This window comes from Pochonia chlamydosporia, chromosome 2, assembly GCF_001653235.2.
Source record: "Pochonia chlamydosporia 170 chromosome 2, whole genome shotgun sequence".
NCBI classification, from domain to species: domain Eukaryota; kingdom Fungi; phylum Ascomycota; class Sordariomycetes; order Hypocreales; family Clavicipitaceae; genus Pochonia; species Pochonia chlamydosporia.
In genome coordinates, this window is record NC_035791.1 from 2,349,795 (window position 1) to 2,363,669 (window position 13,875).

The 13,875-nt window shown below is 47.9% G+C and overlaps 4 protein-coding genes across 4 annotated transcripts; 3 read left to right on the top strand and 1 right to left on the bottom strand.

Moving 5' to 3' along the window:
- Positions 1 to 202: 202 nt before the first annotated feature.
- VFPPC_13344 (tetratricopeptide repeat protein) lies at positions 203 to 1,254 on the top strand (the record flags this gene model as incomplete). The annotated part of the gene is made up of 2 exons (XM_018291121.1): positions 203 to 539; positions 596 to 1,254. 2 exons carry the CDS (start codon positions 203 to 205, stop codon positions 1,252 to 1,254), a joined length of 996 nt encoding a protein of 331 aa, XP_018146884.1.
- Positions 1,255 to 1,330: 76 nt separating this feature from the next.
- Positions 1,331 to 3,245, bottom strand: VFPPC_02832 (DNA photolyase; the record flags this gene model as incomplete). Its single annotated transcript, XM_018282415.1, has 2 exons — positions 1,331 to 3,008; positions 3,076 to 3,245. 2 exons carry the CDS (start codon positions 3,243 to 3,245, stop codon positions 1,331 to 1,333), a joined length of 1,848 nt encoding a protein of 615 aa, XP_018146885.1.
- A 5,798-nt stretch (positions 3,246 to 9,043) lies between these two features.
- VFPPC_02834 (hypothetical protein) lies at positions 9,044 to 10,423 on the top strand (the record flags this gene model as incomplete). The annotated part of the gene is made up of 1 exon (XM_018282417.1): positions 9,044 to 10,423. The coding sequence occupies one exon, from the start codon at positions 9,044 to 9,046 to the stop codon at positions 10,421 to 10,423; it is 1,380 nt and encodes a 459-aa protein (XP_018146887.1).
- A 1,573-nt stretch (positions 10,424 to 11,996) lies between these two features.
- Positions 11,997 to 13,611, top strand: VFPPC_02835 (UV excision repair protein (RadW); the record flags this gene model as incomplete). The annotated part of the gene is made up of 7 exons (XM_018282418.1): positions 11,997 to 12,125; positions 12,168 to 12,215; positions 12,308 to 12,380; positions 12,439 to 12,518; positions 12,580 to 12,900; positions 12,960 to 13,421; positions 13,486 to 13,611. 7 exons carry the CDS (start codon positions 11,997 to 11,999, stop codon positions 13,609 to 13,611), a joined length of 1,239 nt encoding a protein of 412 aa, XP_018146888.1.
- Positions 13,612 to 13,875: the final 264 nt, after the last annotated feature.

The window sequence follows — 13,875 nt, forward strand, 5'->3', positions numbered from 1 at the left end:
AATTGGTCTTCTTAAATTGAGCCTCATGCTGCCGTTGATAAAGTTCGACCGTCGTTTCACTTTTGCCATCGACTGCCTACCACAGTGCTAATTTTCAGAGAATTTACGACTTTTCGTTACAGAAAGCGCGATAATTGAACTGTTAGCGACTGATCAACCGCAAATCAGTCTTCCACCAGCAAACATCCAAGTCCAATTCAACATGGCTGCAAGGCGAATTGCACCGCCATGCGCGCCCATCAGCAGATTAAGCTTCCCAAGATCTCACCCATCCTCTCATATACAACCGCGACATCACAAAACCACACTCACAATACAAAGGCCCCCTCAAAGGTCATTCGCCTCTCCGCGCAAAGCCCCCTCCAACACCGAAATCTTCTCACTATCAGAAATCCCAGCTAGCTCCTTCGAAGCCGTCATCTCCCGCAACGGCAACTCATTCCAGGCCCTCAAACCAGAAGAATACTACGCCGTAGCCCAAAGGTTCTCAGAAGCAATTCACCGCGGGTCCTCCCCGTGGACAGCCTCACTCACAGGCAGTATGTTTCCTCCTTCATCTCGCTTCATCCACAACAACCAACTAACACACCACCAGAAGATGCGATTCCAGCAGAAACACTACACCAAGTAGCATGTATCATGCGCCAAATCACAGGTCCCCGAAGCGCAGACGCCTTCGCCACGGCCCTGTGGTCAACAGCCTCGGAGATGGGCTACCGGCCGTCCACGCTCTCTCTCGCAAGGCAGCTCATCCGATCAGGGGCGTATAGTCGTATCCCACAGCTGCGGAGGGTGGAAGCCCGTTTTAAGGGTCTGGTGTCTACGGGGAAGGATGCGGATGCGCTGACTGCAGAAGGAGAATTGCTGTTTGAGCAGGGGCGGTTCGAAGCCGCGGCCACGGCATTGAACAAGGCGTTGAAGATGGGCGAGTTTGAATGGCGGCCGTATTGCGAATTGTGTCTAGGGAGGGCGTACATACGATTGGGAAAAGTTGATGAAGCGAGGGGTTTGTTTCAAAAGTTGGCGGAGGAAGGGGCTGTTGAGGCGGATATGGAGCTGGGTGAGATGCTGAGGGAGAGTGATGGGGATGGAGCGCGGCAGAGGATGTTTACTGCTGCTTGTAATGGGAGGAGGGATATGTTTACGCGTCTTTCGGAAATGGAGTTGGAGAGGGATGGCGAGAAGAGCGTTGAGGAGAGAAGATTGTGGGCTTTGGAGTGGTCGAAACTTGCAGATGGGAGGGTTGAATATTGAGCAAAGCATCAAATTGTTTTTGGGAGTATTACAATGTTTACCTGTATACCAAGCGATTGCACTATATACAACAAACCTACGTCTTTTGTTTCTTCACACTTGCCTTTGAAGCGTCCTTCCTCCCTCTCTTCTCACCCACATCCTCATCTCCCTCATCCGCATTCGCCCCATCATCACTCTCACTTCCAATCCTCTCCATCATCTCCCCTGCATCATCACCAAACAATTCCCTCCACGACCCATCCATCACCCTCTCATCATCCCCGTACAACCCAACCCCATACGCCTTCTTCATGGCATTAATACAAATCTCCCTCCTCTTGCCAAAGTCAAACATCGGCTTCGGATACGTGCCCCCTTCCCTATCCCCCAATCCATCCCTCGTCACCCTCACGCCCGCCTTCTTCTGATCCTGAATCGGCGCTTTCCACGGCTCATATATATACTTTGCATCTAGATCCTTCAGCTCCGGCACCCATTTACGGATCAAATCCCCATTCTTATCCCACTTCTGACCAAACGAAACGGGGCTATAGCACCGAAAGTACTGTGAGAAAAACGCCGTGCACGACAACCACTGCCAGTTGCCTGCATTGCAGGCAGGTTCATGATCTATCAGATGCACTTCGAAGACTTCCGCACCTCTCTCCCAGTCGATGTAGCAGCCTCCCCGTGTGAGGAAACATGCCACGCTGTGCCGGCCGAGGTGGTGCATCCAGCCTGTGTGAATGAGCTGGCGCATGAGGGCGTCTATCCAGGGGAATCCAGTGACGCCTTGCTTCCACCGCTGGAACCACTGCTCTGCTTCTTCGGAGTCAATCTTGTATTTGTCAGTTACGATACCCGTGCTCTTGTCCACTTCGGATGGTAGATGCCATGGGATGAAGCGGCAGTGCGCATTTCCAGCCGTTTGCGTGAAGTTTGCGCCAATGTCGGCTTGTGCTGCGAAATACATGTCCCGAAAGATGAGTTGGCCTGTAAGACTGGTCGGGGGAGATGATGCTCCTTTGCCGTAGGATTCAACCACATCTTGGACTTGCCAGTAGAATTCTCTGACGGAGAGGGCGCCAAAGTGTAGAAACGGGGAGAGCAGTGTCGTCGATTGCGGTTCAAACTGCGCAGGACTGGTCTTTGGTTTCTCAAACGTAGCAGTATACTTTTTATCCTTTACGATATCCGCCAGATTCCTCAGCGCAATACTCTCGCCTCCTTTATACGGGGTCGTCGCCGGCGGAAAGCCAAGCTCCTCCAACGTCTCGATTGCAAAATCCCCCTTCGGTCCAGCAATGCTCTTATACGAGGCGTCCTTCTTGGTCCTCATCTCGGAATTCACATCAGGAGAGCCGCTTGGCACATCCTGCTCAAAATCCAAGGGCATATCTCCGGGGTCAGGGAGCCTCTTTGGCGGCGGAATAGGCCGCGGCACGTCGCCAATCTTTTTCGCCGCAGAGAGTAACTGCGTCATGGACATGGTTGGTTTCCCGTCGTGCTTTGAAACTATCTCATCGCTGTCCCAGAGGGTTCTGCCGGCGCGGATGACAACTTCCACGCCAGTGTCCCGGGCTGCCTTTGCGACGACCGCATCGCGCTGGCGGGCGTATGCGTCTGTGTCCTTTTCAAAGACGAGATGCGTGACTTTCCAGGCTTTCAGAATCTTGGGGAATAGAGTCTGCGGTGCTTCTCGGAGGACGAAGAGCTTAGACTTGGGGTTTAGTTTTGTGATGGATTTGGAGAGGTCGTTTTGGCAGTCCAATCTACATCGGTTCCAGTCAGTAAAATATGAGATAACAAATCTATGGCTATGTATGTTTGGACACGCACAGAAACTGCCATCGATTAGTGCCTCCTCTTGCCCTGTACACATAATACGGATCCCATGTAAATATCGGCCACAAAACCTCCGGCTCCAGATCCAGCGCTGCCTTTAGCGCTGGAGAATCGTGAAGTCTGAGATCTGTCCGAAACCAATAGATCACCCGTGGCTTCGTCATCATAACAATCTTGGATCTTGTTTTCGACGCGCCTTTGTTATGTTTTGTATGTGTGGATGAATGAGGACGTTTAGGGAGAGAATCGGTTTACATTGAGATTAAATCTCGCCTATCTGGTAGATTAAATTAAGTCAAGATTACGATCAGGCGGACACACGCGAAATGTGTGATTGAGACATGCTTTTCGGTAGACCATGAACTGGTTCCCAATTTTAAATTTTTTTTTTTGGTTCTCACTTGTGCAGTACAGTAGGTTACACTAAGCTGGTGTAAAAAGCAAGGATCGAAAAAGACAAGTCATGATGTCAGTGCTAGTGATGATCGAGCGGATCTCATCTGAGACATCAAAGGCGGAGAGATGGAAGCTTGGGCTTGAGCCGCAGGTCCACTTCTGCAGGTAGATACATAGCATAGATGCAAGGCAAGGTGCTTGCTTGCCTCTGGGGCCAAGACAAGCATAATTGTAATTTGCGAGATTGAGATGAGCGCGAAAAGGGAGGGACGTGTGAAGCGATACAATCTATTCTCCAAAACAGATACTGAGGGATGGTGGATAGAATTGGTGAGATGGGCTTTCCGTCTTGCCATTGATACCTTGCCACGGATTGCGACAGCTCGGTGTAGCAGTTCGGGTCTGGGCCCGTCAATCGTGATCGGAAGACGATCAGCCGATTTATCAGAACACGAAAATAGCATAGTAGCTGTTTGCGCGTGGCATTTGAGCTCTCGACTCGTCGAAATGGATTGTCATTTGCGGCTGGGACTGTCGCCGCCACTGCAGCCATGCATACGCCATATTGCAAAAGTCAGTCTGGAATTTGCTTGCTGACCAGTCGTCTAGTCCCCGTCTGTGCAGAAGATACATCTGAACTAGAGGCGCACATCATCCTCGTATCACGATGTGCCAGGGCCCATGGCCGTTGGAATCTGGAATCAGGAATGTCTACCCCTGGTCCGAATGGAACGTCATGCATTATCACACGTCCTCATTGGCGATATGATCATGAGAAGCCATGCCGGTCGTGGCGGTTGACGGGCTTATGTCCAGCTTTAAACAAAGGAATACTAAGAACAACGAGGCAATGTTGTCGCCGTTGGCTGTAATAAGCATTGCATCTGGCTTCAAGCCGCTGCCTCTGGTGAAATTACGATTCCTATTTTAGCTGCATAATGATCAGCAGGACACGACATCGAACTGGTTGGATCAGACCTTGGCTCATCCGCTGGAGCATCAGCATCAGCATCCACAAATGTCAAAACCCAGGTGTACCCTGCATCGTCCACCAGGTCAATTCCACTCAGCATAAGACGAGAAGCCAAGTGGCGGTTTAGTCACAGACTAATAACTCGGATGGAGACTGCAATTGAGTATTGTTGCCGTACAATGCAAACAGTGCTGTGTCAGTTTGATGTCAATATTGACAATCTGTGGAGACTCTGGTTGTTGACGCGCCTCGTTTCCTCCTCCAAGACATGTTCTCACTCTCAGCAGAGTAAACAATCGAACCCGACCCTCAGTGAGACATCATCATGAACTGGTTCTCAGTGTGGGGCAGGTATGTGCGAGATTGCAGCTCTCGGTCTTGAAGCTGTGAGAAAGCTCAACGAAGCATGTCTCGGCGTTAAATGAGGCTGACTGACAAATCATGGTGGTGTCGAAAGGCTCAACGGTACAATTTCACTAAAAGTCGTAATTTGGGAGAAACCAGATACTGTCTGTGCAGGTTCAATGTTGGCTAATAAGCCTTTTCGCACCATCAGCTCAGCCGGCTCTAGTTCAACTTCATCCCACCTTCAGGAACGCGTCGTGCTAAGCTAGCGACGCGTCAAGGAGGGGTTAATTTGTTTGAGTGCTGACATCTTCTCATCATTTCAGTGTCATAGCTCTTGGTGTGGTGAATGTGGTTTGTCGTCAAGGCAATTGAACCAAGAAGCAAGTATTTAAAAGGAGCCGCCAATTGATGCTTTTGAACCAAGAAAATATTCAATGGGACATGAGGCCTGCTGCTGGTCGGACATAAAGTGACCAGTCTGGTGAGAAACACTTGACGACCAAAATAATCAAGAAAATGGTCGCCAGGACAGGAACGAGACTGGAACTCACCGGGCAAACCTCGGCAGGTGGGCTGCCTCAACCTCAACCTCCATGGATGGTCTGCCAACAAACTTCAAGATTGCTGACTGCAGCCACTACTCGTGCCACGCCCCACTTTAGCTTGCTCAGATTTCCTTCGCACCACCTAAAGTGGTGCTGACCACTGCAGCGGGCAGACCACTCCACCGAGCAGCTAGCTAGAAATAAAATACTAAAATAAGTAAAATAATAGAAATAAAATACCTAAAAATATATACTTTTAAGTTTCTATTATAATACTATTTAACTTATAAATATAAAATTAAATAATATTTTTATTCTTTATATAAGCTTATAAATTAACTATTTAAAAAGTAGAGCCTAAAATATATAACCTATAATTAAACCTTATTGATTACTAATTAATTAAACTTTAAAATAAATATTCCTATATATAACATACTTAATGTATCCTATAGCATCTATTATATTACTTAATTTGTCTTTTACTTTTAGTTAAAAATATAATTTTCTTATAATATCTATTTATAATTCTATTTTCTTTAGTTATTTTTATTTTAAAGTTTACATATCAAATCCCTAGAAATTTAATTCCTTATCATAAGAATTTTAAATCAACTATCTTAGAATATAATTAACATTAACTTAAGCTAACATACTAATATATCATCTTTTATAATCATAATAATAATACTTTATATTATATTAAATAAATCCTCTATATACAAAGCTTTTAGTAAGGTAAACTATATATAAATAGCTATATATTATATAACGATATTAAAATATATCTAGTTTATAAACGCTTATTTTATAACTTTATTATTCTATAATATATAATTAATAACTTTAAATTATTTATAATCTATATAAATTAATGTTTATAATTTAAGTTTAATTATTTTTCTAAATTAAAAATTATACTAACAATATAATAATAAATTAATTATTAAATATTATAGTTAGATTTTCCATATAGTAGATTAAAGCATATAATGATAAAATTAGTTATATACTTATTATAATAGTAAATTAATTATTTACTTAATAATATAATTATTATAATAGAAATAACTAAATTCAAAATCTAATATTAAAAGGTCTAAATATTTTAAAAATCTAATATAACTCTCTTTAATATTAGAAATACTAATATAAAAAAAGCTTAATATTTATAATTAGATTTTTTTATAAGCTATAAGAATTTTTATTTATTTAATAGTATTTATTTAATTAATATAGTTAATTTTACTAGCTAGCTGCTCGGTGGAGTGGTCTGCCCGCTGCAGTGGTCAGCACCACTTTAGGTGGTGCGAAGGAAATCTGAGCAAGCTAAAGTGGGGCGTGGCACGAGTACCGGGCTGGGCTGGGAACAAGGTCTTGCTTGACCAGTGGGGACCAAAGATGTGCCTTTCTCGGCTTCTTCATTTCAATGACTTGAAAGCTTATCCTGGTGTCGCTCCGACTGGGCTTGATATGCTCCAGTCAATTGGTTGACAGTCCTCGTCGTGGGCTAAAATGCAGGCCGTCGTAAAAACCGCCCAACTTGCTGAAAAAGGAACAGTAATCCGTGATCTGTGACAAGATGGTGCCGCCAAAATGTCAAGACTGAGGAATTGTGTGGTCGTAATTGATGCTTTCTATCTGCAGCTGAGGTCCAGCTATTGAAGCCAATGATGTAAAGTAACATGGCAAAAAAACAAAAAAATTATGGTGGCATAGTATCAACTGGGAGGACGGGGTCTCGTTCAGCTGCGAGAAATGTGCCGTACGGTGCCGTACTGTACCAAAACGCCTGGCAGTCAATATTTATTTGTTGTTGATGTTCCGTCCAGGGTGGCTATTCAGAGTGATGAGGCATTCAATGTTGTTTGCATCCGGAATACGGAGTAGACCGTGGCCATTTTGCATGTGTCATTAGAAGCTGCAGCTTCCAGTGGAATGTCCCGGGCGTAAGGGAGAGCTGCCGCCTAGCAACGTGCTGGAAAACGCAACATTTGAACTGGAACCTGGTGGCTTGAGCGCTGGGCCTAGCAGAGACATTCGAGCTCCAGCAACATGCAGTGAAGCTCCAGCGCGCTCCAGTTAAAAACCTGTACCTGGATCCATTGAGTTGGCGGAGCCACCGCCAAGTCCCACCGGACACGGGTGTCAGTGTTTCATGCAGTTTTCTTCTGGGAGCGGAGCTGAAAACAAGAGGAAACTGACTGGATTTTCCCGAGCTTTCTCACATCGGTAAGGTAGAGAGCAAAACAGGAAGGCCGTCTGTGCTTTTTATCGCAGGCTAGCTGAGCTTCGTCAATGATACCGGGCTCTAGCCCAGGAGTTTCTCAGCTAGGCGCCTCGAATCTTCCAGGCTGAGTTTCAACTAAATGCACGACTCAGTCTGTGCCATTGTTAGAAGAAGACAGCCAGTGCCCAACCCTCTCCAATCGGATGGCTTGGGCGGGCCATCATCGTGGCAGGTCTCAAGACTGGGAACTGGCTCCATGTCTTGCCTTGCCCTCGCCCTCCAAGGCTCTTACCCTGGCACCAAAGAACTTTGGAAGACAGGGCCGTTGCTGCTAATCAGCGCCAGCTAGCAGGTACGTACTCCGTCGTGCGCAACGTGTCCCAGGTGGCTCTTACCTGCATCTGCCGTGTCGCGTCCTTGTTTCCCCTGTGCTCCCCCCCTCACGGTGGCTCCTTCCCCGCCCACCAACGGCCAGGCCCACAGCACCTTTCCTCGACCCATGTCTGGTCTGCAAATGCAAGGAAGCTTGTTCCTGGCAACTTGCAATACCAGATGTTCGGCTTTCTCGACTCAAACGGTCCAGGTTGATGAAAGGTGCTCGAGTGTACCATCTTCCTCCGACTGATGCTTGCACGCGACTAATTCCATGCGATTCTGACGCGTTTACTTGGAGCTGAAGTTTTTTTTTTTTTTACTATTAGTTCATGGGTATGGCCGGCAATTTGTTTGCCTCGCTTGATGATTTCTCCTCTCTCCTGCCCTTCCTCCATTTCTTATACCTACATACTGCAAAATATTTGACGGATCCATGGCTTTCTTCACGACTGGGTCTTTGACAAGCCAAAACCTGGACCACCACCGCTTCCCACTCAGTTTACATTCCAATGCCCCGGGCGTTAATCAAGCCTTGCTCTAATATTCCTATTGCGTACCTCCGACCGGACCACGAGAACTGATTGTCGTACGGACGGACCAAAGCCGTCTTTGTGTCATCTGAGCTGGAGCCCACTCTCTTTGTCACAATACTTATTGGCACCCCACAGCCAACGGGTTTGTTTGTAAATACAAAACATTGCCAATCACCGCTCTTTGATGATATTTTATTTTGCAACCCTTCGAAGCACTAGATTCGATATTGAAGCGGAGGATTCACTCGTTGATCTACAGTATCAATTTGCTACCAATTCCTCAATCATCTTCTACCACTGAGAGAGAAATCGTCACGACTGTTGCGGAGTCATCACGACTTGATGGCTCCCACTTACACAATACTTTGCGACACAATCATAACAACTAATACGACCGCCCAGAAGGCTCAATTCGACGAGAAACGATCATAGACGTCGAAAAAGTTCCGAAAAGCAAAATTTACTTGCGCTTTGGTTTCTTAACCGCGAACTGACAATCGTCTTACATAATATTCCACAATTTCACCAACTTGGGAGGCTTCAATAGCTTGCCTGTCTCATCATGACCCGCTCCGGATTTTTGCTCATTGTCTCCGGGACTCTAGCCGTGCTTGCAACATCCGCCTCAATATGCCTCGAAGTTGTTTCTGGCGTCTACGCGGAAAGCAAATCCAAATTGCTCATCACATGCAGTATAGGCGCGGCCTTTGAGTCCGTCATGCTGCTGGTGTTTGGTGCGCTGGGCATCTCGCAAGTCCTTCGGACAAAAGTACCAATGTCCTGGATAAGCTCACGGCCTGCTTTCGTCTGTCAACTCTTTGGTTGCACAGCGGCCTTTATTCCTTCTGCCGTTGCCTTGGGCTACCTACGAGAGTGGACAACAAATGATGATGGCCGCCTTGCAACTGACAGCCGCCAGAAGCTCTTCATTGGCTCAGCGGTAGCTGTGTCCTTTGCTACCATTTTCCAATTTGGCTTCATCATTTTCCACTTCTTAGCAAGCCGTGATATTACTCTCGGGACGGCATCCTCCTTCCATTCAAGTGAGGAGGGCCGTAAGATGAATATCAAGTCCATTCGATACAGCCGAACATTTATCGGGACCAACACGCAAGAAATGGCGACGACCACAATTATGGAGTCGTCCCTAGCGACACCAGAGAATCTGTCCATGGGACCAATCGACTTTTTAAAGGCATCCATGTCGCAGGCCATGCGGCCCACATCGTCGCGAACCAAATTATTGGAATCAGAGAGGCGACGACCAAAATCCTCTGACTCGATGCCAACTCGCAAGAGTTCAGACACATCCTTCGATTCTTGGGACACCTCATCTGTCGACGCCCATAATCGTCAAGTCGTTATGGAAATGTCATCTCCTACCACACTCAAGAGGGGTCTAGAGACAATTCCAGCCAGTCCTTCGGGGAGTCGTTCTCCCAGCCGGCCAGGTACTCCTCTAGATATGGAATTGGAGCCGCCACGTATGCTGTATAGGGCAGAGAGCTACAGCTCAAGTATATTATCACAACAAGATCTACGCAGACTTACACCAGACAGCTCTGTAAATGAGCTGCACATTCACCCTCTTTTCCGGTCTGACTCTCCAACACCGCCTCCCACAGCAAGCCCTGGTACAAGCGTTTTGGCCGCTCCGCATGCGGGGAGGGTGATCTCACGTCAAAGCAGCATGCAATCCATGAGGCGCCTTCGAAGTGGGAGCTTACCGGCAGCTCACAGCCCACTTATACGTCAGACGAGTTTTGACAGCTTGAAGCCGACCAGGTTGAGAGATGACGGAGATGTTGGCAGAAAGAGTGCCGACCCGCAGAGCGAGCGCAAAATGACACCGCCCGTGCCAGAATGGCTGTTAAGCCCGGCCATGAAGGCTAGCCTCGAATCCTTCAAGGAGCAGAAACAAGGAGATGGCGAAGAAAAATAATGGCGGCAAAAGAAACGACGTGATGATGTTGATGATGATGAATGGATTTTTCCTTATGTCGATATGGCGACTAGCGATTTTGATTTGATTTTGATGTGAATGCTTTCACTTTATAGTTCCGTTTGTTGGAGTATAATGAGGAGACGAGACTGAGGTGCGAACCTCGCCATGTGGATACGACCTTTGAGTATATTTTGTATAAAGAGCGAGGCGTTGTACTTAGAGATGATGGGATACGTATTTCAAACGGACATAACCGGGGCCTTTGTTGTACCGGTGGTTTATGAGGCAGAATATACAAAGCTATTTTGCAGATGGCTACTTGATCACACCAACTTGTCAGTGTTGTTATGTGGGATACGGTTTGTGGGTGTCCACAGTAGAGGTCGCCACAGGTGTGAATCTCAAGATTGTTGGACAAGAAAGAGACCGACTGATCGGAGAAGGGTCAGTGCTGGGCCTGCCAAACGGAATGTAAACAAACAGAACAATTGCAGTAATTACAACAATTTAAATCCCGAACTGTCGATTACAAACCCGCCTTTGGCTGCCTAAGATGACGCCATGACCAGGCATCCAGTGCCTTGCCCTTCGAATTGCGTCCATATTTGTGGCAGACTCTCCACGGCCCCGCCCTAGGGCCAATACTTAGATGGGCTGCATGTGTGTACGGTACAGTATTCAGAGTTAATGTGTTCGCTTCTTCTTTTGCTTTTGACCGAAATAGATGGTACATCGATGCTTCAACATGTTTGGTAAGTTGCACAAAGTAGGGTATTGAGTGGTTCATGGAGTATCACAACAAAACAAAGCGCCACCGCCACGTTTTCTCCTCGGACATTGTATCAACCTATCGTGAAGGTCGGACCGCCGTCTTTGGGGATGTTTTTCATTCGCCACAGCGCAGCCTGGTTGCTTGTGTTTGTGCAGCCGTGTCCGTCTGTGATGTCTATAGGGCGGTCGTGTGGTGGGGTCTAATTGTAGATTTGACTCGAATCTGTGCCCGATGTCGAGCTGTGAATTCTGCAGAATGGAGGTTAGTACGGAGTACGGCAGCATCCATTGATGTCATCTCTGTGTCTGTGGTGAAGACTGTGGTGAGCACAAAATGACTGGCTGCAAAGGGATGCAGTGTTCACGTCAACGGTTCTCGAATGTCTTTATACAACGCTGTGCTGTGCTGTGCTGTGCTTTGCTTTGCTGTGCAGTTTTGAGGTTCACTCAATCTTCCACCTGATTGAATACATGCATGTATGGAGGATGTCCAGGTCCATGTCTATGTCCATGTCCACGGCCAAATCGCCAGGCCCTTTCAATGCTGACCCCACTTCGCCAACCAGCCAGCCAGCCAGTTGAGTCCACAAAGAGTCTGGTCTGCTCAAGTGGTCTGGTCAGGTCGCCAGCTTCAAAGTCCATCTCTAGCCAACCATTGCTTCCGTCATCGTTGCCATCTTCCTTCTCCTCCAACCTCAACCGCCCTCGCTCGCACGAAACATTACTACTGGGACACCTAGATCTCTCTGACGACTCTCCCTCATTTCGCAGCCGTCCTGCTGCATCTCTTCTGCCCATCATGAAGGTCACTTTCAGAGTAGGTTTTGGATTCCCCGCCACCTCTCCAGCTTACTTGAGGCATCCGCCTTGGGCACAGTGGTCTGAGCTGCGTAGCCACAAGGCCTGGATATCGACGCCGGGCTTCGGCGTACGTCTTAAAATACATGGCTAACTGTTGGCTTTTGCGCAGGATCTGAAACAACAGAAGTTCGTCCTCGAGGTCGAACCTACCGACCTGGTATGTCCACCTACCCACGATATGTTCGACACCTCGATATCGACTCGTTGCCACTTGTCGGCGTACATTGGGCTGACTTGGATATATGATAGATCTCCGCTGTCAAAGAGAAAATCTCTGGAGAGAAGGGATGGGATCCCAAGCATCAAAAGCTCATCTATTCCGGTTCGACATTGAATTTGCCCGAGAGAATAAAATTGCTCTGTTTCTGACCCTAATTTAGGCAAAATCTTGAAGGATGATGAGACTGTCGCTTCCTACAATATTGAGGAGAAGGGCTTTGTTGTCTGCATGGTGAACAAGGTATATTGGAATTTTGATGCTGAATTTTGGCTTTTCACGAACGAGACTAACATAACCTCAGCCCAAAGAGAAGCCCGCACCTGCCGCTGAGTCTTCAACTGCTGCTCCTCCGGCCACTCCCGCCCAGCCTGTTACCAATACTCCGGCTGCTCCAGCTGCTCCCGCCCAGTCTTCCACTACTCAGTCTGCAGCTCCGGCTACCCCGACTCCGCAACGTTCTGGCGAAGCTGGTGGCGAGACTGGGTCAGGCTTGGCTATGGGTGCTGAGCGTGCTGAGGCGATCGCAAACATGGAGGCTATGGGATTCGAGAGGAGTCAGATCGAGGCTGCCATGCGCGCGGCCTTCAACAACCCTGACCGAGCCGTTGAATATCTCTTGAATGTGAGTGTTTCAGGGACCCAAAGAATATGTAGCATGGCGCATGTCTAACCTGTCCACAGGGTATTCCCGAGAACATCCAACAGGAACAACAGGCTAGACAAGCCGCCGCAGCGGCCCCAACACAGTCTGCCCCAGCTGCTCAAGAGGGGGGCGATGATGATGGAGGCGTCAATCTTTTCGACCTTGCTGCGCAGGCTGGCGGTGGTGGTCGTGGAGGGAGCGGCGGCGGTAACGCTGCAGCCGCAGCAGCTCAGGGTGGTGCTGATTTGGGCAATCTGGACTTCCTCAGACATAACCCTCAGTTTCAGCAGCTGCGTCAGGTCGTCCAACAGCAACCACAAATGCTCGAGCCTATTTTGCAACAACTCGGCGCTGGTAACCCACAGCTTGCGCAGTTAATTGCCGCCAACCCCGACCAGTTCCTTCACCTTCTCGGTGAAAGTGCCGACGATGACGTTCCCCTGCCTCCTGGCGCCCAGGCTATCTCGGTGACGGAGGAAGAGCGCGATGCTATTGAGCGGGTGAGCTGACATCCTCTATCAGCCGAGTTTGTCCGTAGATGTCATGTGTGCTAACAGAAAATAGCTATGTCGCCTTGGCTTCGACCGTGACCAGGCCATTCAAGCCTACTTTGCCTGTGACAAAAACGAAGAACTCGCCGCCAACTTCCTATTCGACCAACCTGACGACGATGAACCCCCTACGAACTAAGGAGGTGTTGATATATAGGTGTCGGGTAAGAGGAACAATGACAACGACGGTGGAAAGCAGACGCACTCACGAGCGCTTGTTATGATTATGAAAACCAAACTCTCAACGACGGGGATGTCAATAGCCGGTAGGAAGGAGTTTAATGTCACGATTCCAAAGGGGGGGTTACAATGGTGGAGGAAGATTTAGCTGGTTCAACCGGGAAGTGGGATGCCTCCTTTCCTTTTTAAATCAAGGCAAGAAAGTAGTTTTGGTGAAAGGGGT